At 38.4% G+C, this 26,724-nt stretch overlaps 1 protein-coding gene across 8 annotated transcripts in view; it reads left to right on the top strand.

The window, feature by feature from the left end:
- Diaph3 (diaphanous related formin 3) overlaps nucleotides 1-26,724 on the top strand; it is a 437,024-nt gene that overhangs the window by 317,176 nt on the left and 93,124 nt on the right. For 4 of the 8 annotated variants that reach the window (XM_027394029.1, XM_027394027.1, XM_027394030.2 and 1 more), the window contains 2 exons: nucleotides 4,351-4,446; nucleotides 4,913-4,975. In XM_027394029.1, coding sequence (XP_027249830.1) covers nucleotides 4,351-4,446; nucleotides 4,913-4,975 — 159 coding nt within the window. Of the gene's footprint in view, nucleotides 1-4,350; nucleotides 4,447-4,912; nucleotides 4,976-8,759; nucleotides 8,809-26,724 lie in introns of those variants that run through there. The other 4 variants (XM_027394028.1, XM_035453302.1, XM_027394031.2 and 1 more) reach the window with 3 other exon arrangements.

Below are 26,724 nucleotides of genomic sequence, written 5' to 3'. Positions count from 1 at the left end.
TTAATTTTTAAGTTAATGCAAACTAAAATAAGAAAAAGTACTTAACATTTGTGTATATCAGTTGCTGGATTTTTAAACCTCTTATCTGTGTGAACATCCACAGTTGGTTTTATAATGGTCAGACATCAGATGTGAAGTCCTGTTTTCTTCATGTAGTTTGTTTCTTCCTACATATAAGGATAAGGGCTACTCTTGGTCTAGATTCTGGGAGTCCAGGGAGTTCTCTTATCATTTGCTGTGTCTTCTCCCATTTCCTGGATCTCACGACCTGCACCCTGTCCCTTTTTTGATTCCTGTTTTGTTTTTACTTTCCTCCCTTAATTTGCAAGAGCACATGTTATAGTCCTTCTGTTGGTCTGAAAAAGGATCCAGGTTACAGGGGAAAATTTTTATCTTGGCATTCAGTTTAGAGATTTTAGTCCATGATCAACTGCATCCATTGTTTCCAGGCCATGGTAAAACACAACTTTGGGGTTAGGGTGGATCAGCAATGCTCATCTCATGGTAACCAGAAACCTAGAAAAAAGGTAGCCATCCAAAAATACTTTTTTAAAAAGGTAGCCATATAGCCATTGATGAGGTTTAAGCTTTCATAAGCCAGTCAAGCCTTTGGCACATGGCCTCTGGGGATCTTTTAGAGCAGACCCACAGCACATTTCCTATCTCTAAGAAGTCACGTCAAGGTGACTGCATGTCTGAACATGGCTATTCTCTTTCCCTCCCTTCCTAGGAACAGAGCCACTGCTTCGATGGAAGCAATGTCTCTTCCGAAGCTGGAACTTACTTACCTCCTGCCTTTTGACTTCAGTATGCTATTGAGCAGTATGGCCACATTCTCACTTGTTTCCTTTGTAAGCTGTTTGGGTTTGTTTGCCTGTTTTTAGCCTTCAGGAAACATTTAGGATGTTTCCTTTCCGGTTGGGTGAAACATTAGTGTTCTGTTTTGGCTGAAGATAATGGCCTGTGTGCCAACGCCATGCTTTATGTTGATGTATCTCTCCAATGCTACCTCTCCTGACAGTGGCACTTCTGGGCCCCTCCCACAAGTCCTTGTGGGTACTGTCTTACTCCTGCACTTTTCAGGGCCTTTCTCAGGTTCTGGCCCATACTGCCCATATATATAGATATAGATATAGATAGATAGATAGATAGATAGATAGATAGATAGATAGATAGATAGATAATGACTTTCAAAATAGTGTCTTTTTCCATACTAGTTTGAGACCAGATTTTACAGCTGAACCCCCTGAAATCACCTGGTAGTCACTGATGACCTCTCCCACAAGAGAGGCCCATTCCCTTGCCTGACATCATCACTCTCCTCCATCCTTGAGCATCAAGGATCTCAGGCATGTCTCTCAACAGCTCTTCCTTCTTCCCATCCTTCCCTGTTGATGCTACTTTACAGTGTCTCCTCCCAGTCTTGCCTTTCTCCTTTTTTCTCAACACTGCAACTTTCAAAATTCCATTTATAAATTATGGGAGGCAATAATTTCAGTTCTCCTGGGGCACTATTTCATGTAGTTGTTTAGGAGTTTTCAAAGAAGAAAGGAGGCTGTGTTTTTAATATAAATTGGTTTTATTTCCTAGGTTTATAGTAGAAAGCAATTAAACAGTTTTAGACACCTTTCGATTTTAGGCATTTGCCTCTGTATTCCTGCTATTCCTTCTGGCCAGCACATTCTTGCTCTAATAGTGTTCATCCCTTTCACGTTAATCTCAGTCTTGTGCTTCTGAGAACTAAGAAATCTCTAAGAAGAGATTTCTTGTTATTCCTTAGAACCTAAGTATTTTAAGTACAGACTACCATATACCAGGCAAACATCCTCCTCATATCCTCCCATCTTCTATGTTAACTGTATTTAGCAAAAATAGTGTTGACTTACACAAGAGTCTATTTATACTTCTAACCAGAGACTTTTAGCAAGTATATGAGACACAATTATGTCCTTAACCAAGGCATAAGCAAATATAATGGAATAGACAACTAATGTCTATGAAACAACTGGATTTTGCTACCTATTAAAAAAAAAAAAAGATAAAGCTAGGCAATGGTGGCACACACCTTTAATTCCACCACTTGGGAGGCAGATGCAGATGGGTCTTTGAGCTCACATACATCCAAGTCTACAGAGTGAGTTCCATGACAGCCAAGGCTGCACAAGAAAAAAACAGTATTAAGATAAAAAAGGAACCAGCTATCCCTGCCTTCCAGGAGCTCCTTGTCTCATAATAGTTAAGTCTAGAAAACAGTGCAACTTTCAAAAGGACGTGTTGTGATATGTCATATGCACTGAGCTAACACACATGAGATAGATAGAACATGGTCTCAGTTTCTGTCTTGAAGTGGTAGGAAGTAGCGTGGGAAAGTCACTTTATAGAGAGCTGCGTGTTCAAAATCATGAAACATGGACTTCAGTGCTGTGTGAGTCACCTCATGAGCCTAAACATGTCAGCACCTGTCTCCAGAGACCAGCAGGATTAGCCTAAGTAGTCATAGTGCCCTCAATATCCACCAGTAACTTACAGTTGGCACAGTGTAATTTCGCAGCCAGCCATATTCAGTCAGTTACAACTGTTCACAATCCAGGAGCAAAACAAACATTTTTATATTTAATTGTCTCCTCATTTTCCTTTCTCCCAAACCAAATCATCTATTTTTCTCTTCCCTGCTCTTCTTTTGCAAGCAAATGTAATACAAAAAGAAAAGTCCTCTTATTTATTTAAATGTTTATTTTTACTACATTCAGTGTTTAATATTACATGAATTTATGTTTAGGGAAATATAGTTAAATGTGAGTGTAAATTTTTAAAGATTGAATAGGTAGCTATTAAATTGTCTGAAATATTTAATGTACTTTAAAGTAGACATTGAAATACTTTAGAATTTAATTTATGTGTAAATTGACAACCTCCAAATATTCTGCTTCTCACCCACCGTTTCTGATAACACCTCCGAGGTTTAGTTCTCTTCTAAAAGTGTGCAGTAGAAGCAGATGGAAAAGCAGCTGATACATATTTCCATGATGTATCTGTTTATAAACTGTAAATGAGTGTGGGTTTTGTACTCTACCACATTCACGTGGCAACAGTTCTCCATAAGGAGATTGTGCCTCTAAAAGCGGTGGGGGTAGAGGGAGACAGGGGACATAGAGTGTAAAAAAGTTCTTAGGAAAATAGTTTCCTCTGTTTTAGATGCGTCCTTATACCAGGCATCTAGGTCAATAGAGAAAGCCGACAAATACCTCTTTCGCAGGTACAAAGGAGTCCTTGGTGTTCCTTGAAACAGAGGTAGACAAGTAGCTTCTTTAAACTTCTCTCTCCTGTATTCAGTAATATCCAACATTGTTACCTGTAAATACCTACTGCCTTTCTAGACAGAATCAGCACTAAACCTAAATCCTATGTTAATTATATACAGAATATCAACTTTAATAGTATGAGAAACATGGTCCTTTAAATTTATGAAAGCCTCCCTGGGTTTATCATCTTAACAGTGAAAGATAACTTTCATAAATTCTACAAAAGTCTGGAGTCATGATTATGTGTCACCTCAAGTTAGAGGACAATTGTCCTGATACACACACACACACACACACACACACACACACACACACACACACACACACACACACACACACTTTCTCTCTCTCTCCTCCTTTCTCTCTGTGTGTCTCTCTATCACTGTCTCCCCCCTCTCATCTCTCTGTCTCTCTCTCATCTTTCATCCTCTCTCTCTCTCTCTCTCTCTCATTCTCTCTGTCTCCCCCAAGTCTCTCTCTCTCTCTCTCTCTCTCTCTCTCTCTCTCTCTCTCTCTCTCTCATAGGCACATATGTATATTTATATAGCAGAAGCATGTTTACGGAGGCGCGCATGGAAAGCTCATTTCTTACAGTACATTTTGGCAGACATGGCTTCAGTACCACTCTAGAGGCACTGCACCACACCTGGTCACTTTGGTAAACAAGTCTGATGCTTAAACAATAATTTATTTCTAGGAGAGAGTATATGATTTATGATAACCTAGGACACTAACCTGTCCGCAACCACATTCCATTTAAACTCACCGTGCCACTGGTCTATGAAAGCAGTGCTCCCCACTGCATCAGTGAAGCCCTGTCTGTCCTCTTTAGTGGAAGCAGCACAAGCATTGTGAGATGGATTTTATTAAAAGATGGTTGATTTATGACAGAGTTGGAGCCTTTCTTATTTTGAAATGTCAAGCTTAGTCCTGGGATTCTGTCCTTTTCCTCTCTACCATTACCATCACCAGTTTGCATGTGTGTTTTGACATTGCTTTGGTAACCCTGAGGGCTGATGGAATTCCCTGTATGTATCTCTTTTCACAGAGGCTGACGAGACAGGAGTGATGGATAGTCTGCTGGAGGCCTTGCAGTCAGGGGCTGCCTTCCGCGACAGAAGAAAAAGGACACCGAAGCCTAAAGGTGAATTCTGTTCTTGTTTCTTTCTAGGAGACAGTCACAGGGAGGAGCAGTTTCTCCCCTAGTTCTCTTAAAGTCAAATGTCATCAATACACTGCTGTGGCCACAGTTGTCCCTAAGTTTCCTAAGTTTGCTTAATCCCTTACAAAGACAGATGTCACAGAGAGAAGCATTCCAGTTGGCTGGTGTCAGTAACACATTAACAAATCAATGCACTGAACCTAGGAAATCCTGATTAGTGTGACAGGTCTCATCTAAAGAACCATATGTACATTGTCCCAGTAGAGTTTGCTGTAGCATAGTTAAGCTGGAAGTAAGAGTCAGTAGCAGTGCTGCTCCAAGCATTTCAGGGCAATGAAACATTGCATTGTCTCTAAGAATACGTAAGCTTGGAAAAATCATGTAATACTCTTTTACATCTCGAGTTGAGCATACATCTATATTAAATTTCTCTCTCTTTCTCTCTCAGCAGATATTCGGCAGAGTCTCAGTCCAATGTCTCAGAGGCCTGTTCTCAAAGTTTGTAACCATGGTAATAAACCTTATGCATAAATTGCATGTTATTCTTAACTACTTCTATCCTGTTGGTCTGCAATTTTTACTATGCTGCTATTGAAGTTCTCAGGTTCCAATATAAGTAAGATAGTAAAAAATGTGGAGATACATGTCTTTGCTGTGAGATAGGGGGCTGCACTTTTCCTTGCTGCATTATTGCCTTGAGTTGCTTCTTCCGTTTTTTCTAATTAGGTTGCAATTTTGTTAGCAGTGTTGTTTGAAGTTACATTTGTCCATTTCTGGTCAGTGTCATTCTGTGTACCATTTCAAAGCAGTATGATTTCATGGTAACTACTTTTATGTCGTGGATTCACTGTACATCAAGACACATGGGAAATTTTGTAACCTGTTTCCATTTTTCCCTGCCTTATTTGTCAGTGCAGTTACAAATACTTAAGCTCTCATTTTGGAGAAACCATAAATACCAATGAGCATAATATGCTGTTCCAATGGAATAATGCCTCAGTTGCTAAACTGAAGTGAATTATCTTCACCTCTGAAGTTTACGAAAGACTTGAATCTATTAAAAAGATCCCATTTAAGTGTCCTCTACCTACCTGCATTGCCCTGTCCTCCATTCAGGAGTCCATCTCAGACAGATTCACTCTTACTCTTTTGGTTTCTTTCCTTCAATTTCTCTGTTACTGGATTCTGCTTACCTTCTGTAGTCAAAACCAGGTTCATCTTTTGGGAGTCCCATTGGCTCAGTAAGCTTGCCATGAAAGTTTGATGGATTTCACAAAAAACTACCTGATGGATTTTATTTGAAGCTCTTGGGAGCTAGTTTCTATGAGTATTGAGATGTGCCTGAGGGAGTGTATGCCATGCTTCTAGGTAATCTAAAACAGTTAATGAAGTAAAGTTTAAAAAAAAATAAAAAGCACAGGAACTCAATGATCACCTAGTATCTGTGTAGTATGTTTAGTAAATGCTAAAGAAATGACCAAAAAGATGAAATCTGTAACAGTCTTTTAAATGGATCTTTCAACTTTTTAAAGTATACTTTGGCTTTTGATTTGCTTTTTCTTGTTCTAACAATGGCAAAAAAAAAATGGAATAAGTGATGTTCATTAGGAGTATTTAGTAATTCCAAATCTTAGCTTATGATCTTACACCATCATAGCTTACAGAATTATAGATAAAAGTCAAGAGAATAGTGATAACCTGAACTTTAACGATGATTTTCTTTAGCAGAGGAGTAAATGGAAATCCACAGAGGCTGAAAACCAGGAGGACAGAGCAACTGACAGCTCTGTGGCCATGATTAAATTCTCTAATTCCTACCACACTTCTGTTTTTAATTACATATAAGCATTTGAGCATTTTTAACTAATAAAAGTTTTGTGTTTATGCACATTATTATCAAAAATGTTTGGGCATTTGGATTTATTTCTATTTGGTTAGAAACGTGAAGAGGAAACAGTAAATATCAATATGAAACCAATAAAGACATTTTAATTGATTATATTAGAAAAAAATAATTATCTCCTTTGGCTGCTGTGTTACTTTTATAGTTACTACTCAGCCCCCGTTATAAATTATGAAAAAGAAAACATTACTAAGCACAGTGATTATTTTACTCTAGTAGTTACTATGACAGCATCATAAGAATAATTTAAAATACGTATTTCTGATGCTATAAAGGCAAAAGCTTTGTACGGTAACTTTGTACACCAGCCTTGGGGAACTCAGTCCTTCTGTGGCTGTAATGTTAAAAAATGTCTGGGGTGTAATGGCCTGGCTGTGATTGCTTATAAACTGTGGTATTTCTGTTCATTATAGAAAAGCTGCTGAACATTGCATTCTTACAATGCTAATATGTACTATCTTAATGCTTGGGCTATTGTGATAATTAAGCTAGGAGATTACACAGCAGCCAAAGCAAAAACACCAAAACCATCAAAAATTCTTCTTTCTAATGTTAATATAATCATTATATTGTCGTTAGCAGTTTTACATTGATATTGATTATTTTCCCTTAACAGTTCTGTCCAAGTGAAATAAATCTAAATAACCAAACTTATCTTTAAGAACAATATGCAACAGCATAAAACTTTTTAGGCTAGATATTGAAAAGTCCAGGTATACTTAAGAAAAATCTCTTCTAAAGGATCAGGACAATTTGGAGAAAAGATGATATTTTAGAGTTAATTGTATTCTTTCCAAAAGGTACTTTGTTTTCATTAAAAATATTAATGCTACAATTGAACTGTGGTTGCAGTGCAACATTGAATCTATTTAACTTTTTAATTTGTTTCTGTGTGCTTTATACTAATGCTAGCTATTTATATTTTATGTAAGTATATTTGTTGATAACTTATTTTTTATTTATAAGGTTTTTGTAATTACTTTAAGTTTTGTGGCCTATTCACATTATAATAATATAGAATAAACATTAACTGAGTTACTTTGTGTAGCCAGAATGCTTTCTATGTATTCTGTTTACTTCTCAACATCCATGTTTCCATGTCATAGCTGAAAGTAACCAAAGAGGAAACAAGTCTAGTAGACTCCTTACAGAAATTCTGCCAAAATTGAATCTTTTCTCATGACATCAGAGGCCAAGTTCATAGTGTTTTCCATGCCACACTGAAAAGAACTATGTGATCAGTGTTTGATTCCTTTCCGTGTAGGACTTACTATCCCTTGTGCAACTGTTTTCTCTTGTGGCACAATGTCAAGCTACTTAGAGCCAGTGTCTGGGAGGTTCTACAGCCTCTGGTGTGCTTTGCCTCCTGTTCACAGATGTAACCACTAGATAGCACTGTTTTGTTAGTCTTTAGCTTTACAAAAGCATTCTGCAGGAATGATGGCCACTTTTTATTTCTTTTAATAAAACCACTGTGGAAACATCTACATTAGTTTTAACAAACAGATGCTATTTAAAAATACCATACAAGATGTGGGCTATATATAAACATATTTAAATTACATATACATACATATGTGTATGTATTTATATATGCATACATATGTATCAAACCACAAATACATATATAGCCACATATGTACCAAGCCACAAATTTAATCTTATCAGTTGCTGTTTTAAATTTTTATCTTCATATCTTTTTATTGGCCATTTATTGTTAATATCTTTTTAAAACCATAGCTGTAGTTCCAACCCTCATATATATATACATATGGTTTATTAGAATGACTTACAGGCTGCATTTCATCTAATCCAACAATGGCTAGCTGGGAATGGAAGATTCAAGGATCTAGTAGTTGCTCAGTCCACAAGTGTAGATGTCTCGGGTGGTTTTCAGTATGTGCTGGAACCCTGAAGAAGTAGGCTCTGATGCTAGTGAAGGAATGGACTTGCTAATTTAAAACTGGTGGGCAAGACATCTGGGAAAGAAGTCGGATAGCTTCCTGTAAATTGGCGAAGGATGTGAAAATACTTCTGTTCCATATCTATACTCGTCTGAAGGTGTTCAGCTGAGGAGTTCAGGAATCAAGTAGATAGGATGGCCCAGTCATGGACAGCCAGCTTCTTTCTCCAGCCAATCCTGGCTTTGCCCAATAGACCCATGAAAAAAGTGGCCATAGTGGCAGAGATTATGCATGTGCTCAAGATCATGGACTTCTACTCACCAAGGCTGACCTGGCTACAGCTGTTGTTGAGCCAACAGGAGAGACCAACCCTGAGTCCCACAAAAACACAAAATAAAAGACCCAGAGACAGATATTTGGGTTCAAGCTTCAGGCTGAATATCAGAAAAGCAAAGCAGCTGGTCACTATGTTCTTACCTCTTCCTCAGACTGAAAGGACTGATCCTGTCTCCACGAGCTCTCACCAAGCCTCAGACTGTAACCTCTCCTCAGTGTGGCTGGAGAATGAATGCCTCCTACTGACTACTGAAGACCCTGCTTCTATTTTTTTATACCCCTCTAGTGCGGGATTAAAGGTGTATGATCTGTTGCTCTTTTAGACTGATTCAATCTCATATATCCCTGGATGGCCTTGAACTCAGAGAGCTTGCTCTACCTCTTAGACCTGAGTCCTAAGATTAAAGGTGTGCGCCTGGCATCCATAGCTTGTGGCTGACTTTGCTTTCTGAATCCCCAAGCAAGCTTTAATATATCACCAAACAGATATGGATGGCATCTCTCCTGGGTGACCAGCCAGTGACTTTGTGGCATGTTGACTGCATAGGACCACATCCTCCATGGAAAGGACCACTCTGTCCACACTGGAGTTAAGATACTTATTCTGGTTGTGGATTTGCTTTTCCTGTACATAATACTTTTTGCAACACCACTCTGCATGGACTTACAGAATGCCTTATCTACAATCATGGTATTCCACACAGTATTGATCGTGACCAAGGAACACAATTCATAGCCAGGCAAGTGTGACAGTGTGCCTGTGATCATGCAATCCTTGGGTCTTACTACGTTCCCACCTCCTTGGAGTAGCTGGCCTGATAGATGGAATGGCCTTTTGAAGACACATTTACAGCATCAGTATCAATTAGCAGACTGGAAGGTGGGCCGTGTTCTCCAGAAGGTGGCATGTGCTTTCAATGAGAGGTACAGTTTTCCCCATAGCCAGGATCCACATGTCCAGGAATCAAGGAGTGTAAAAGAGAATAGTCCACTCACCACCACCCTTAATGACCCACTAGGAAAATTTTTCTTCCTGTTCCTGTGACCTAAAGTCTGCTGACCTAAAAATTTTGGTTCCAGAGTGGGTAATGCTCCTGGCACGAGCTACAACAAACATTCCATTGAAATGGAAGCTTAGACTTTCCCCTGGATAATGTAGACTTCTAATACTGATAAACCAACAGGCTAAGAAAGGAATGTGTTTGGAGGGATGATAGATCCACATTACCATAAGGAAATTAGATTACTTCTCCACAATGGAGGTAAAAGAGATTATATCTGGAGCTCAGGAGACCCTTTGGGCCATCCCTTTGTACTACAATATCCTGTGATTAAAGTCAATGGGAACCAAAACAGCCTAATCCAGACATGATGACAAGGGCACATACCCTTCAAGAATTAAGGTATAGGACAAGACCTACTGAGGTGCTTGCCAAAGGTGGAGGAAATACAGGATGGATAGAAGAAGGTAGTTATAAGTACCAGCGAATGCCACATTGTGATTGCCATGAGTGTTTGTCATATTTTGTTAAGAATGCATCTGTACAGATACTTTTTTCTTTCCACAATTACTTTATCGTGTGTTGCACTATCAATTAAGAGAATATCAATGGTTATCATATTTAAGTTTGATGCACTAAAAGAATATCTCCTCAGCATTGTCACCTATTCTAAATTTATAATGTGTTAGCAGTTTTATGAGGGATAGTTATATTATCTTAGGCATAATTATGACCTGCTTAAATACAGAATGAGTTTGTGATTGTATGTAGCATAGTATATTCTGTTTAGGCATTATTATGACCTGGTTATTGTTTCTATTTGGAACCTAATCACAACCTAAGGTGATATGGTTGTGTGTCCGTTGACAAGGGGTAGACTTGTGATGGCTGTTCTTGGTTGTGAACTTGACTACATCAGTAACTAAAACCCAAAAATGGAGAGCACACCTGTGAGGGATTTTTGCCTAATTTGGAGAAGGATGGTCCACTTCTAATGTGGATCTTGAGAGAGGAAAACACACCTTTAGTCCAGATCTAATCTAGGCCACACTTTGTCCTGGAAGACTGTAGAAGGACATGGAAGAAGGAAGCTTTTGCTCTTTACCTGCTTGCCCTCACCTTGCTAGCAAGGCCATTCCTTCACTTGTATTAGAACCTACTTACCTACTTCTTCAGGATTCCAGCATATACTGAAAGCCAGCTGAGACATCTAGACTTGTGGACTGAGCAAATACTAGGTTCTTGGACCTTCCATTCCCAGCCAGCTGTTGTTGGATTAGCTGGGCTGCAGCCTACATGTCATTCTAACAAATCCCTTCTATATAGAGAGATTCACTATAAGTTCTTTTACTCTAGAAAACCCTGACTAATAACACATACTTATGTATCAAACCACAAACTTAATCTTAATAGCTGCTATTTGAAACTCTTATCATCATATCTTTTATTGACTATATATATTTTTTGGTTTTTTTACATTGTTAATGTCATTTTAGAACCATAGCTATATTTCCAAATCTTGTAGTTTGTCTTTATATGCATAGAACATCTCTTATTTAAGAATTAAAAAAAAAACTAATTGAATATCCTTTGGATTTTTTGCACTAAAATACCTCACTATACATTTTAACACCCTGATATAAAGGATTTTGTCTCCAGTGGCTATCAGAAGCAATGAAATCTTAGATAAATCCAGCTATTTAATCCCTTATCCTATGCAGATCTGTACCAAAAATATTTGCTTGACCTCTTTCACTATTCTCTTTTCTTTTACTTTTGCTTTGAAAGGCTAGGCTGAAATCACATTATTTATACTTGATAACCTACTATTTATTAAATAACCTATAGTAAGTGTTCCCTGGGCACTTTGAATAGATATACAAGGGCCATGTCTATAGCTCAATTAATAATAGAGTGCTTGCTTAGTATGTGCAAGACACTGAGGTGGTGGTTTAAGGGATGAGGGGATCTTATGCAACAGATGGCAGATAACTTAAATGTTGGCATAGTGGTGTGGGGACACACCTGTAATTGCAGCACTGTCTTGGATGGCTTTCTATTGCTATAATAAACACCCATGACCAAAAGCAATTTGGGAAGGAAAGGGTTTTTTTCTTCTTACAGCTTACAGTCCAACACAAAGGGAAATTGGGACAAGAAGTAAAGGCAAGAACCTGGAGTCAGAAACAGAAGTAGAGAGCATGGAGGAAAGCTGCTCATTGACTTGCTCTCCATAACTTGCTCAGCGTACTCTATGTATGACTCAGGACTACCTACCCAGTTGTGACACCACCCACATCAATACTTAGGAAGGCAAATGTCCCTACAAATAGGTCCACAGGCCAATCTAATGGGACTATTCCCTCATTTAAGGTTCTGTTTTCCAAGATGACTTTAGCTTATGCCAAGCTGAGAAAAAGCTAACCAATGCAATTGACCCCTTGTCAACTTGACACTCAAATATATCACTATTAGCCCATAACATTGTCTTTCTTATTTGTCTCCAGGAATTCTTATTAATGTTACAGTATAAAAGATTTTACAAGTCACACAGTCTTTAAAAAAAATTAAATATTTAAAAAATTCATTCAGCACCAACAAACTAACATCAATTGCCAAGGTAAAGCAAAAGTTTCCCATCAGTGGGCTGGTTTCTCGTAAATGACAAACATTTATTCAAGCCAGGCTGAGCAGAAGTCACAAGTTCATAATTCAAAATATCACATGAATGGCTCCTATAGAGTTTTTAGGAGGCTGTGAAACTTCAAAAAACCAGGCCTCCATTTAAGTTTCTGTCAGTATTCTTATCTTCCAAACTCCCACAGAATAGCCCACTGAGTGCTGAACACTCAACAACCTTCCATCCCAAACTTCTGGCTACTTACACAATCCTCCCCAAAACAACACAGTCAAGTCTGTCACAGTAATTGCCTACTTTCTGGTACCAATGTCTATATTTCCTTTTCTCTCGCTGTGATGAAAACTGTGACCAAAGGCAACTTAGGTTTGGGGGAGTTTTTTTTTTATGATTTACCTTTAATGTTTTTTTTTTATTGGTTGTTTTTTACATGCCAACCCCAGTTCCCTTTCCCATTCCTTCTCCTACCTCCCTCCTTTTCCACCCTCCTCATCAACTCCTCAGAGGAGGTAATGTCTTTCTTGGGGAATCAAAAAAGTCTGTCTTACCAAGTTGGGACAGGACAAACCCATCTTGGTAGGGTCTATTCATCTTCTGGTTTACAGTAAGAAAAGTACAGCAAGGATACAGGGAAGGAACCTGGAGACAGGCACTGAAATAGCAGCCATGAATGAACACTTGTTTGCCTTCCGTGGCTAGCACAAGTTGCTTTTTCATCTTGATTTTTTAAGATTTATTTATTATGTATACAGTGTTCTGTCAGCATGTTTGCCTGCACACCAAAATAGGTCATGAGATCTCATTATAGATGGCTGTGAGCCATTATGTGGCTGCTAGGAATTGAACTCAGGACCTTGGAGGAGCAGTCAATGCCATCTCTCCAACCCCTGTACAGGTTTCTTTTGCAACACAAGACCACCTGCCCATGAGTGGTACATCCCATAATGGACTGGGCCATCCCACATCCATCATTCATTAAATATGAAGATGCCTCCACAGACTTGTCTAGAGACCACCAACTCGATTAATGCAGTTTCTGATTTGAGGCTCCCTCTTAACAGATGACTCTCATTTGTATGGAGTTGACAATAAAAACTGACCAGCTAGTACTCAAGAGGCCAAGGCAATATGCAAGTTCAAGGTCAGAACATCTTGCTCTATGCTGTGAAACACTATCTTCAAGAAAAAGAAGGATGAAAGGGAAAAAAAGAAACACCTTACCACAATGTACAATCTAGTTCAGTGATAGACCAGTAGTAATTTGTATTCATTTGCTAAATGCTAGGATACATGTACAGAATTTTGACAAGATCAGGAAGTCTAAAAGACTAACCCAAACTTGGCTTCAGCATCTAAGTTATCAAAGTGTAAACAGAAATAAGTGCAGAGCCTGAATAACAGGGATGAACACTAGGAACAGTACATGTACCTTCTCAGCAGGGCCTTTCTGAATTCCTTAAGAACCTGAGGATCTGTGGTTTCTGTTAACCTCCCATCACCCTGTTCTTACAGCAATCTTTTCAGTATTTTGTCTTCCATGAGTTCCAAGGAATGGAGACAGGGCCATCGAGCAGGATGCCTGTGTTCTCTATTATAGCCCAGTAGTTAGCTGGATTAATGGTCAGAGCATGAATGTTAAGAAAGAACATGTTGAGTGAACAGACCTGATTGTGTTTAGGTTTGAATGGAGCAACTACTGCATACTTAGGAACATAATCAAGTCGGTGAATGGCACCTACATGAGTGGAACTTAATATGCCAAGTGCTGATGCTCTCATTGTGCATACACTCTCTCTTAAATGGCATTTGTCATCTAAAGGAGCTATTTGATCACCACTGTTGGATCAGATGTGGAAGTTAGGATATAGTCATGATTGGATTTTCTCTGAGAGGCTCAGGGGCTCTTCTGAACACTTTCCCTAACGTAGTCTTGAATATGTAACATTAAAATGAAGGAAGGAGTATATCTTCTGATAGGAACAATCCATTAAGTCCAAACCTAGAGAAAATATTAAGTTACTCTTTTAGTTGAACATAATAAAAATTTAAAAGCATTTTTTATGAAAATCTTACAGTCTCAAATAGAGGTTAATGAAAGTCAAGGATTACATAGACAAGAAAAACATTGAGAATTTGTTGCCAGGGCAAGGAATTTAGACTAAATTGGTATTTGAGTAATGAGCATAGAACCTAAAGGACAAGTAAAAGCAAAAGGGAAACATTCAGAAGGTACTTCCAGTGACCATGTAAACCTCTGAAGGAGATGGGGAAATACCATTGGGTGTTCTAAGTTAGAAAGACAGAATGTTCTCTGTCAAGAGTCTGTCCCAGAAAAGTGCTAGTCTTATATAAGCAAATGAGTTGTCTAATGATGAATTTTTAGAACAAAAGGAGAATCATTTGAGAAATAGACTCAATGGAGGACAAGTAAAAGAGAATAGCAGAAAAAAAAATAATAGGAGGAGGATCTCATAACAGCTGGAGAACTTGCTCACAGACAGCTTGATGAGCCTGTTTTCTTTTTTAACCATTTGTTTTCTGTGTAACCTAGGATACACTCCTGGATTGCTAAACCTTTCCCATGTGCTACAACTCCTTTTATCCTTGGGTATTTTTCTTCCCATGGGATCAGTCCACTTTTTGTGACAGGGGATGCAAATATGAATTGTTGAGTCACTCCCTCATGGTACATCTGCCTGCAGTTTGATTGCATCCTCCTTAGATGCTTTCTCTATTCATTAAGGAGTACAGTAGGATTTTTCCCCCAAGTTAAATGGATATAGAGTAATCAGTAAAGATTTTTACCAACTATATGCAATTAAAAACCCTAATGATAAAACTATTTAACTGTGACAAAATAAGATAAAACATAATCAAAATTTTAGGCAAACAAGTATTACACATTTTTAGTGAACATCCATAACCTAAACAAAATTTTGCTATATTATCTTTACAGTAAATCAGTTCTTAATAGCCTTAATTTGGATTTGATTATCTATTTTTACACTCCCACTTATATATGGAGCTTTGAGAGATTTTTATAGAAATAAGATTGTATTGCCTCTAGGCACAGCTGCTCTGCCACTCTTCAAGACTTGAAGTCAGAATTAAATGTGGAGCCAGTTAAATATCCTTGAATTAGCATATTGCTCTGCAAAGTAGCTCTGAGGGAGACATACAAGTCATGTGTCGTGTCTGTGCATCAAAAACTTCCATCTACAGCCACCCTTAACCCCATTCCAAAAAGTCCTGGGTCCTCTTACTTATCTGCCATTCTTTTCCCTCAACAACAAGAACATGGCCTGGGGTAGAATTAGGAAATCACAAAGGTTTTCAGGGTTGTCTACTGAGTGCTAGCTACCTCCTGGCTTCTTTAAAAGCAAGGAGCCCAATGGGAAAGCAGTCCCTGTCAAGAGAACTTCATTACAGTGGTAAATGTTGACAGCATCTATTTCTATTTCTTTTAAATATATCTTCTTTAATATAGAAAAAGCATAAGGAACAATGTAGTGAAATAGTATTATTTCTCTAAGTGTTATTGGCTTATTTGCTTGAGAAGATTTTTTGTTCTCTTTCTGATGAACTTGTGTCTGCCTAATAACCTAAGAAAGGGAGCTATTAAAATACTAATTGTTTTTGACACCTTTATGCTTGGGCTTTCAAGCAGAATTAAATGTTACTTGTAACTGTCAAAAAATTAGATATTTTAAGTTTTTTTTTTTTTAAGGCCAGGAACATAAACCAATTTGGGTGCTTTTCACATTTTATTCAAATATCAGTCTCTTATATTTACTATGTAGCCAAGCAAAAGAAGAAGAATCACACCAGCAAGGCTCCTGCTGAAGGAAGGATGCCCTGTGGGGAGACAGCACAGGCTTTTCTTTTCTAATTTTATAGTCAGGGCAGGACAACCTTTTGTCATAGTCATTATCAGACAGACTCTTAAGCATGAGCAGCCTAGAAAACTCTTAAGTAGTGAAGATTTTGAATTGTTTTCAAAGGCCATTTATGCAGGAAACAGCAAATGTGTCTGGAGTAATGAGCATTCACAAATGTATGCTAAAGCCTGGACTAAATTGAGTGAAAAGAAAATGAGCAACTATTGTATAAGGAAAATAATGTCCTTGACTCCCTGAAATTGTTGTCATGATTAACATGTCTCTTCTGTTTGTGTTCCATAGTGGGCTATGATTATGATAATCTTTTAAAAATTTTTCACCCATTCTTGAATCCTTCCTTTTTCTTATAAGAGAGGTTCAAAACATGGCTTATAAGGAGTCTATGAATAGATGCTAAAGAAGCTCTGAACCCTACTTTCATTTAGTTGTTAAATTTGACATTTTTCCCCCCTGTGGGTACCAAATTTCTCATGAAACAGTAGTGATTGATTTTGTTTTATTATTGTATTACTTTTCCTTTGGGAGACATGGAGAAATGTCTACCCCAGATAGAGCATTCACAGAGACCAAAGAAATTATTCCATCCATGATCAACTTGGTGAAACAGTGAGCTTATCGGGGTTACTCATATGAAGTCACTCACAGGTAGCTCCCATCCCACCCTATTCAACTTTCCACCTCCTGTCTTTTCTAACATCCCTCAGGACCAGATGCACTTGATGGAGGATGATATAAGGCTGGAGAGAGCTCTCAGTGAAGGGTCTCATGTCCCCATATAAAAGGGAATATTGATAGAACCATCTTAGAAGGTTTCCATGGCAGTGGTTGCAGGTGCTCTGGTTTAAAACAATGGCCTTGTCCAACCCACAGGAAACACGTACACAGCAAATAATGGATGTGATAATTTTGTATGTAAAACTTACAGAAACGTGTTTTGTTATACTGATTTTTCTATTTAAGACAAAATTTTCATTGGCATAGTAAAAAAAGAAACTGTGAAAGTACAATACATCAAGTAGCTGGCAGATCTACAGTTGTTATGGCCTGTTGCATAGGATAAACCCTTTAGAGCCATTAAAAGAGTGGGCTATAGAGCAGGCTGGCTGGATGAGGATAGAGGTTAGCACTGTGGAATTAGTCTCCCTTCATCAGACCCCAACCCCAGTGACAGAAATGTGTGCAGACTTCAATGCCACCTAGATGTAATGGATAAGGAGAGAAGCCAAAGAAGGAATAGTCTCCTCAGAAGCTACCGTTTCTGTCCTTAGTCAGCCAAGAGTAAGAGTAGTCACCAAAGCCAGAAAGGTCAGAGTAGCAAGACTGGATGACTAGTAGGCAGACTGTATAGAAGGGCACCAAAGTGGGTCTGGTAGGACAATGGAGTAGAACCAGGCAGCCTGGGTGGCCGGAAGAGGGAGTGCCAATACACTGTTTTGGATTTTAGTATGAGTGAAGTGTGGTGGGATAAAGGTTAACAGTTAGAATTAGAGAGCTAGGTATGTCATGGGAGCTGCCAAGTATTGTCTCCATTGTATCTTTGTAGTCAGAAGGAAAGGTGCCATGAAGGTAAGAGGGTGAGATTCAGTGGCGAGGGTGAATGAAGCCCCTGGTGACTTAACCATGAGGGCTGAAGGACTTGGGCAGTGCAATGGGAGGATGTTGCATTAGAAGTTGAAGTCGCTGCTTATAGAGGAGAGTTCAAAGGTCTCACCTATTGTATTGATTTCCTCTGAAAACTAGGATATAAAATCTCTTCCTGGAAGTGTGGGAGGAAAGGGCAGTGAAGGATGATGGGTAACCTCTTGGGAATGTGAAAGAAAATCAATCAGGAAGACAGAAAATAGTTTTTGCACTGTTGTTCCAGTGGGGAAAGAAGATGACTGCTTGTATGGCAAGAGTTTTGTGTGAAGGCTGAGGGGAAAAGAAGTCGCCAAGGTGCTTCTCAGACTCTGTAACCAAGGGCAGCTTGTCCTCGATGGCCTAATGGCTCTGACAAACTCCACACATGATACAGAGCTCTGGTGGGCAGTGAGCAGATGGAGAGATTTTAGCACACTGGCCCAGAGGAGTCATTACAGCTTTAGAGGCTATTTTTATTTAAAATTTGTGATCATTTAGGGAAATAATGAAACCTTTTGGAGCATCACACATGAATGTGTGCTTTGCCATTGCTTTGCACTTGTGTCACGTCTGTGGATGGCATTAGAGCAGGGATAGTGGGGACCTGAATGCTACTGGATTTTGTCCAGACCTGTGCCAACTACATGATCTGAGTGCTTCAAGAACATGGCACTTGGGGCTAAAGTACTAATTTCAGGGACTTTAGCTTTTCTTTGATATTTCGTTCATTATATTTTCCTTCATTAAATCTAAGTAGCCAAAGATACAGAAACCAGTTTTAGAAATTGTTGTCAGTTTAAAAAATCAGCACTGTTGGATGATGACTAATACATGGTAGGTACTTTAAAAATAGGAGGTTTGGAAGTTGTTTATGAGAACCTTGGAAGGTCTGGCAAGACAAGCCTGGTCTTGAGGAGCAGCAGGGAATCACTCTTGAGAGTTAGTCACATAGTTGGTGATTTGAAATCTCAACTAGTGCAGTTGATTTTTTTTTTAAGTCCCCTTTCTGTTACTTTAGAAAATCTTGAAATAATAAATCTATAAGGGGGAAAAAAAAGGTTTATTTTGGCTCTCTGCCCATGGTCTGTTAGTCAGCATGAATTGGATTTGTTCAGACAAACGTAGGAATATATGATGGAGCAAACTGATCACATTGTCACTAGGACACACAAAAGTGAAAAGACTGAGGCCTCACAATCATCTTGAAAAACATGTCCCCAGTGACTTAAAATATTCCAGTAGGCCTCGCCTCCAAAGATAGCTGCCTCTTACCCTCTTCCAGCAATGCCGAACTAGGACCACACTATTTCCATGTGCAGCTAGCTGAAGAGTAGTCCAGATCCAGAGGAATGGAGTGACACTGGAATATGACTTAACCTTTAACTTTACTTTTTCTTAAGCTCTCTTCAAATTGAAATCCACTATCTGCCCCCTAAGTTGTCTGGGAAACAGCAAGTTTGAGCATACATTGCACACCACAACTGAGCATGCTAGTTTCTCTTCATTCTTCACACTTCTCTCTTCCAACACATTGATCCCTGGAAGACAATGTCAATTTTAAACACATTTGCAGTGGTATGCTGAACAAGTATACTAACAAGCAAGATTAAAACTAATTCTCTTACTATAAATATTGTCTTACACGAATCAGTGTGAACTAGTTGATAGAAAAAATATATACCTAAAAATTAAAAGATTATAGCATGTAAAGGACTCAGCACAAGCATGAAGACATATTCAAATCCCCAGTGTATTCTAATACTGGAGATGAATAAGGGTGAAGGACGAGTTTTAAAATAAGTGGATTCCTGTATATCTTGGGCAACCAACCCAGCATAATCACAAAGCTTCGGGGTTCGGTGAGAGACCCTGTCCCAAGAAATAAAAATGGAACTGGGCAGAAACAATATGTGCTAACCTTGCCTGGCATTGGTGATGCAAGCCTTTAATCCCAGCACCCGGGAGGCAGAGACAGGTGGATCTCTGTGAGTTCGAGGCCAGCCTGGTCTCCAGAGCGAATGTCATGATAGGCTCCAAAGCTACACAGAGAAACCCTGTCTCAAAAAAACAGAGAGAGAGAGGGAGGGAGGGAGGGAGGGAGGGAGGGAGGGAGGGAGGGAGGGAGGGAGGGAGGGAGGGAGAAAAGAAAAGAAAGAAAGGAAGGAAGGAAGGAAGGAAGGAAGGAAGGAAGGAAGGAAGAAAGAAAGGAGAGCAATTATAGAAATAAACCTGATATCAAACTCTGGCTTCCACATGCATGTATGCTTGTGCATACACCACACATCTACAACACAGCACACACACACACACACACACACACACACACACACACACACACACACAAAGTCTATAAAACTTTTTCAAATAGAATAGGAAACTTCCCCTTGGGAATCACAGCAATGACACCATGAAAATCTGGGGGGAAAAAATAAGTACATAAACTTAACTCATATGATATTGACTTTAACTTGAAACAATAATATATAACAATAAGAAGAGATGCTATGACACAGCAAGGAATGATCTAAGTCACTAACAAGATTAAAGTGTAGAAGATACTGCTGCTTTCATCTCGGATAATTGGTCTCAGCTTCTCCCTCTCACTTGTCTGGAGAGAGCCATATAGTAAGCATCCATTTGGAGAGACCCAGGTTGTGAGCTATAAGCTAGCAAGATTATCCCTTTTGATATATAACTAGGAGGCAGGGTTGTTGCTGTTGAGAGTACTTACTTAGCAAGCAGGAAGCCTGTGGATTCTATCCCTAACACCAAATAAAGATGGTGCATGCTTACAATCCCAGCACTCAGGAGGGGAAAGAGTATGAGAAATCTAAGGTCATCTTTAACTATATAATGGGTTCAGAGGCCACATGAGACTCTGTCTCAAAGGGAAGAAGCAGGGATAAAACACTTGCCCAAATTTTCCTTTATTAGGTATCTACCTCCCTTCTTCCTAATGGCCACTATTGTGGTTCTCTTTTATTTTCCCTTTGTTTTCTCTTTCCCAGTAATCTATAAAAACCCAAAGAGACCTCCTTTTAGCTCCAGCCCTCAGATAACTATTTGTATGCGATCTAAAAGCTAAATTGCTCTTTAAAGTGCATTCCTGAGAAGCGACAGAGATGATGAGATACAGTAATGGTGGCGTCTCTTGCTCAAGACGTGTGTGTGCGTGTGTGTGTGTGTGCGTGTGCGTGCGTGTGTGTGTGTGTGTGCGTGTGTGCGTGAGTATGTGTGCGCGTGTGTGCGTGTGTGCGTGTGTGCGTGCGCGTGTGCGTGTGCGTGCGTGTGCGTGTGTGTGCGTGCATGTGTGCGCGTGTGTGCATGTGCGTGCGCGTGCGCGCGTGTGTGTGTGTGTGTGTGTGTGTGTGTGTTTGCATATGAAATAGTCTTACCTTTTGAGTACTCTGTAGATAACATTGGTCATTGATTTTTACAGCACATTTCTCAATTCTTTTTCTCTTGTCACTCTTAATAGGAGAGAAAATAATGGTAGAAACGAGCCTAGGGAAAACTCAAGTATCACTTTACTGGTTCTGCCTTTTAGAGCAAAAGTAACCTACCAGGGGTACATAAGAACGTGATGGCAATCTCTAGTTTCTGAATCCTAGTAAGCAAGAGAATGGACTGGAATTAGCGCTTGAAACATGGGTGTTAGTTATACAATCATTGACTTTTTTGTAGAGAAAAAGTGACTTTCAAAAATCTCATTGATCTCCTGAAAGCCAGGGATGTAAATGGTATTAGCTGGGACCATGGTTTGGAGCGGAATGACAGCATGATGGCTTGTTATGTACTCTAGATAAGGGGATAAATACTAAATATTGTCTCCTTTTTAAAGTCTATAAATTGAAGCAGGCATCAGCATGCATTAAGGAAAGCCACAATGTCTCATGGATTCCCACATGAATTAGGAATTGCAACTGCTAGCCATGATGCACTTATGTGAAGTGACAGCATTTAGCTTAAACAGTTTTACCATTTATTAGCAATAATATTGGAATAAATGATAATGATCATTAAGTGCTATATACATGATCGTTTAAGTAATTATGCCTGCAATCTTCTTCTATTAGTCAAACCTCTTTGGGTTAATTAGTCAAAGAAGCTGCCTTATCCCAGTTTTTAGAGGACTAGGGAAATGGAGAGACACTGACAATGCTAAGGAAAACAAAGGGCATCTCCAATTTGCTCCTCATCTAGTCTTATATAACAATCATAAGGATAAATGGTTCTGTTAACTTTTTATCTTGAAATATGATGATTGGGCCTATGAAATTATATATACATACTTTTTCCATGAAAGCATTTATGCAGCAGAAAAGTAGTTACTATATGCAATTAAAGCATACTCCTCCTTTCCAGATATACCCACACTTAAGTAAGAGCTAGTAAATACTGGTTAGAATTAGTATTGAAAATGTTAATACCATCTTGTGTTTAATCCCAACAAGCCAGTCACTAGGAATCTATACAACCTCAAGGATACAAAGAAAAGTTACTAAAGCATTTGTTCTATTCATAGTCTTCACTCACCACTTCACATGGAGCTCCTCTAAGATTCTTACGTTGGTGTTCAGTAAGCCACGAAGATGGCTTTGTTTAATCCAAAGTTTGTTTATTTAGTTCATAGCTTTCAGCTTGGACCTCCCCAGGTCCTAAAGGACAAGGAATGGTCAAAAAAAAAAAGGCATTTAAAATTGATTGTGATTTGGCTTCTTTGAAGATGTGGCTGCCTTTTTTCTTTTCTTTTTTAATGAGAAAACAGACATATCGGAAGGCCAGCACATTAGGGGAGGTCTGGTTTAGTTGTACAGCACAAGCAAGCGCCCCCAGACCTGTTGTGCACTGTGACCTTTGGCAGCCACTTCCTCTCTCATCGGTCTCAAGGCTTTCATCACTTCTTAAACACTGAATCTTCTGTTTGCTGCTCTCTTACGGGAAAGCGGACATGGCCTGCTACTCTCCATCCTATTAACCTACTTTCTCTTCGTCCACTGATCTCAATTCTCTTCCCTTTGTCTAAATATAAAAGACACAGTCTGCTTAGGGTGAGTAATGGGGTGAAGTAATGGAAGTCAGTGAGTCAAGAGACTGCTTTGCAGAAACTTGGAATATATCCTAGAAATGAGCTCTGTCTTCTATATGTCTGTTTGTTTTAATTATCAGAAAGGGCTTTGAGGACTTTTTAACCTGGTATATTTTGGTCACTTTCCATAGCCTGCTGACAGCATTCTCCCCATGGCTGTCCCTGCCCCTGAACCCCTGCTTATCTGGTTTAAAAGATTTATTTGGGCAGACTTGGAGGTATATACCTTTAATCTTCACGCTCAGAAGGCAGAAAGCAGGGAGAATCCCTGTGAACTGGAGGCAGGCCTGTCCTCTGTCTTTATCCTACCCCTCTACATACCTGTGACCACGCCCATTTGGCAGTACAGTATCCAGGGTCTCTCCCTACACTACACAGCCAGCTTTAGGCCAGCCAGGGCTACATAGTAAGACCCTGTCTCCAAAACAAAACAACAAAACCAGCTTGGTTTTGCCTCAGCTGAAGTCCCATATGGTGTAGTCACATGTTCTCATTTTAGCCAGACCTCCAATCCTACCTATAATCTCATCTAGTTTACATGAAGCTCTACTTACACTCTGTTATCATCATTCTTGAAATGCCAAATCCTATTTCTCAAATGAGTGATAGAAGACAAATCCACAAATTCTTGCATAGTAAAACTCCCTCTGTTTTACTAGATTGCTTGGCAGTGTGTATTTGATTGCTTTGCAGATGTTTGGTTTGGTTTAAATTCTTCATATAGTCTCTAGCTTCTTCCCTCATGTTGTGCATATACTTTAAATGAAGAAAACATACATATGGAAATGTGCATAATTCCTAAGTATGAGGCATGATTAAGGTTTGCAAAATGGACTTAACCATGGAACCAGCATGCAGATCGAAACTGAAATAGAACTACAGTAGCTCCTTCCAGCTCCTCTCAGCCAGTGTTTCACATTCCAAATATACCTGACTGTGCTAGCATAATCTACTTTTAGCCTGTGCTTTTTATAAATAAAACAATATGCTGCATAGCCATGATGTTATATGAAGTTGCAATTCATTCATTCTTTTGTGTGGTATTTTACTATGCAGAACTATTTCTATTTTTCTCATATTAGTAGCTATGTTTCTAGCTTTGGACTATTACAAATGTTGCTACTAAGAACTCTATTATTAGATGTGTCCTTTGGTTCTGTCAGTTTTAAACCTAGAAGTGTAATTCCTGTTTCATTGGGTTTGTATATATTGAGCATTTGTAAATACTACCTACCAGTTTCCTACAAAGTTGTACCAGTGTATACTTCCATGCACAGTGCATAAGGATTTCAACACTGCAGGCAGGATATATCACTGCAATTTCATCTGCACTTACCTTACAAGTAATTTGAGCATAATTTTATAATTTGGCTTACTTTGCTAGAAATATTACCCCCCCCATTTTTCTGGGAAAGTACTCCCCTAAACTAAACTATATCTCTGCACTCCTATTGTGAATTCCATCAAAATACTCATACCAAACATAGTTAAAAGAACATGTGTGTCGCTTTATGTCAATATTATTCTCCATATAACAATACTTCAGTAAGGGATTTAAGAATGGTCAGTCTACAATGTTATACATTAAAAAGCAACTGTATTATAAAATCCCCCACCTGCTTATCCTATTCTACTAAAATTGTGTCAGTTCACCTGCTTATTATCTCTTCCATTTTGTACTATGATGGCACCCATATCGTAGCTATCCTCATGTTTCTCTGGCTACACATTGACTCTCTAAGAATATCCTAGAAAAGTTAACTCTACCATGGTAAGATATCAGAAGACCATTTGTGTAGTGAATTAATACATGAATGACTATATGGAAAAAGGAATAAACAAATTACTATATGACTATGTTTGAAGATTGAGCCTTCTAACTCTAAATCTGTTATATATTCATTACACTGAATAGTTGCTATTAATCAAGAAAATATTGCTTGAATATGGTACAATATTCTCTCAGAATCTGCTTGTAGTTCATAAACATGAATCAGCTAAACTCTTAATGTAATTCACTTAAGATATGTGGGTTTAATTTTATGGTAAATTTGAATTACTTTTTTCCTGTTTAAGCTCTTTTAGGCCCATGGTTCTTTAACAAAAACACCCGTTATGCGTACTAATAATACATGGTTCTACTATGTCATGAGGCAGATCCAGAACAGAGATACATAGCTTCCTCTAGATGGTTGCTTTATTTTTTGTCACACAAAATTTTACATTGTCTTCCAGTAACAATTTTTTCACAATTGATTATGGAACTTTTAAGTTAAAAAAGAATTAATATGAAGTGAAAGCTAAACTAGCCTTTAAAATGCTGGTTCTATGGAAGTATAGCCCAGGGATAGGGCTCACTAAGAATGTATCCCCAAGTCCCTCTCTTAATGTATTTCTTCCAGAGGATACAGGATAAGACTACATAAACACTTAATATTCTTCCACATGCAGAATTTGTTATGCTTTTGTAGACTGAGCATCTATATTTGATTAACATTTATAATCAAGACCTAGTATGTATATCCAATTTGAGGCAGTCGTTGTGAAGCAGAATATGGGTGTGGCTGAACAAAATCATCAGCTTACTTAAAGCATTATGGTATCTTTTTTTTTTTTTTTTTTTTGTAACTCAGTTGCACAGTTCCTAAGCTCGAACTTTGTAGATAACAACATTGTGTCTCAATGCCAAAGGTCAGACATGCCCCTAAAACATCTCATTCTATATCTGGGCTTTTTGAATGGCTGTGTTTAAAGTATATATACTATTTATAAATGACACAAACTACTGTGTCATTTGTAATTAAGGATGCCCAGTAAAAGTAAAGCATATTTTGAGTTTGTTTAGAAACCAGTATATTTGACTCTCCTCATTGTAGAAGCATCAGGTAAGACTAGAACATTTTGAAACCATAAATGAGAAGATATACTTTACTGTTTACTCATTTATAAACATTGCTGACATTTTAAAATTCAGATGTGCTATATATGTTTTCAGACAGCCTAAATTCTTTACAGTGTTTGAGTGTTGCACAGTGTATTAGAGTAAAGATGACTAAGTGTTGTTTCGCAAGCTTCCCTAGGGCTTGACATCTACATGCCTCTAAAGTGCTTACCATTGTAAGCTACCAGATGGAAGGAATTTTATTTTATACATATTGTCAACCTCAGCACTACTCCCACCAGTAGCCTTCGATAATGTAATGTACATGTAATTAAATCCTCAACCATAGAGGATGTCTTTCAGTATTTTTACCAATCTGACGAAATGTTTGCAGCTAGCTAAGAAATTAAATATTTCTCCATCATTATTTACAGCTGACAAAATGTAAATGAAAAAAAAAAACAACCAGAAATGAAGAAAGGGACAGAAAGCTTAGTATTTCTCAATTCCATTAAAATGAATAGGTCAAAGACTTAAATATAGTTACCCCCATCTTATTAATCCACTTGAATAAATTGTTATTATTGCTGTTTGGGATGACTTTTCAATATTACTAGCCAAAAGATAAATTTAATTGATATATTTTGACCAATAATAATAAAAGTATATGCTGTCAGCTTTTGATGCTCTAGCGTGGTGGGGTGGAGATGGGTGAGTGAAACTGGAAGGGTACCTAAACCTCAGTAGTGTATAACCGCAAACTCAGGTGGACGGGCACATCCATCCTTGGAGGTTTTGGGTAATTAAGCAGCAGCTTCATGGGTCTGTGTAGATACCCAGTCAACTTCACACCACCTACCAAGCTGAACAGTAAAAATCAAGCTAACAAACTAAGGTTGCTTTCCAGACTACTTTAACAGTAGTTTTAGTATTTTTCTCAGTGAAATTAACATGTGAATCTATTTAATAAATAACACTGAAGGCTTTCA

This window comes from Cricetulus griseus (genome assembly GCF_003668045.3).
Source record: "Cricetulus griseus strain 17A/GY chromosome 1 unlocalized genomic scaffold, alternate assembly CriGri-PICRH-1.0 chr1_1, whole genome shotgun sequence".
Taxonomy (NCBI): Eukaryota; Metazoa; Chordata; class Mammalia; order Rodentia; family Cricetidae; genus Cricetulus; species Cricetulus griseus.
This window is presented reverse-complemented; position numbering and strand designations above follow the sequence as displayed.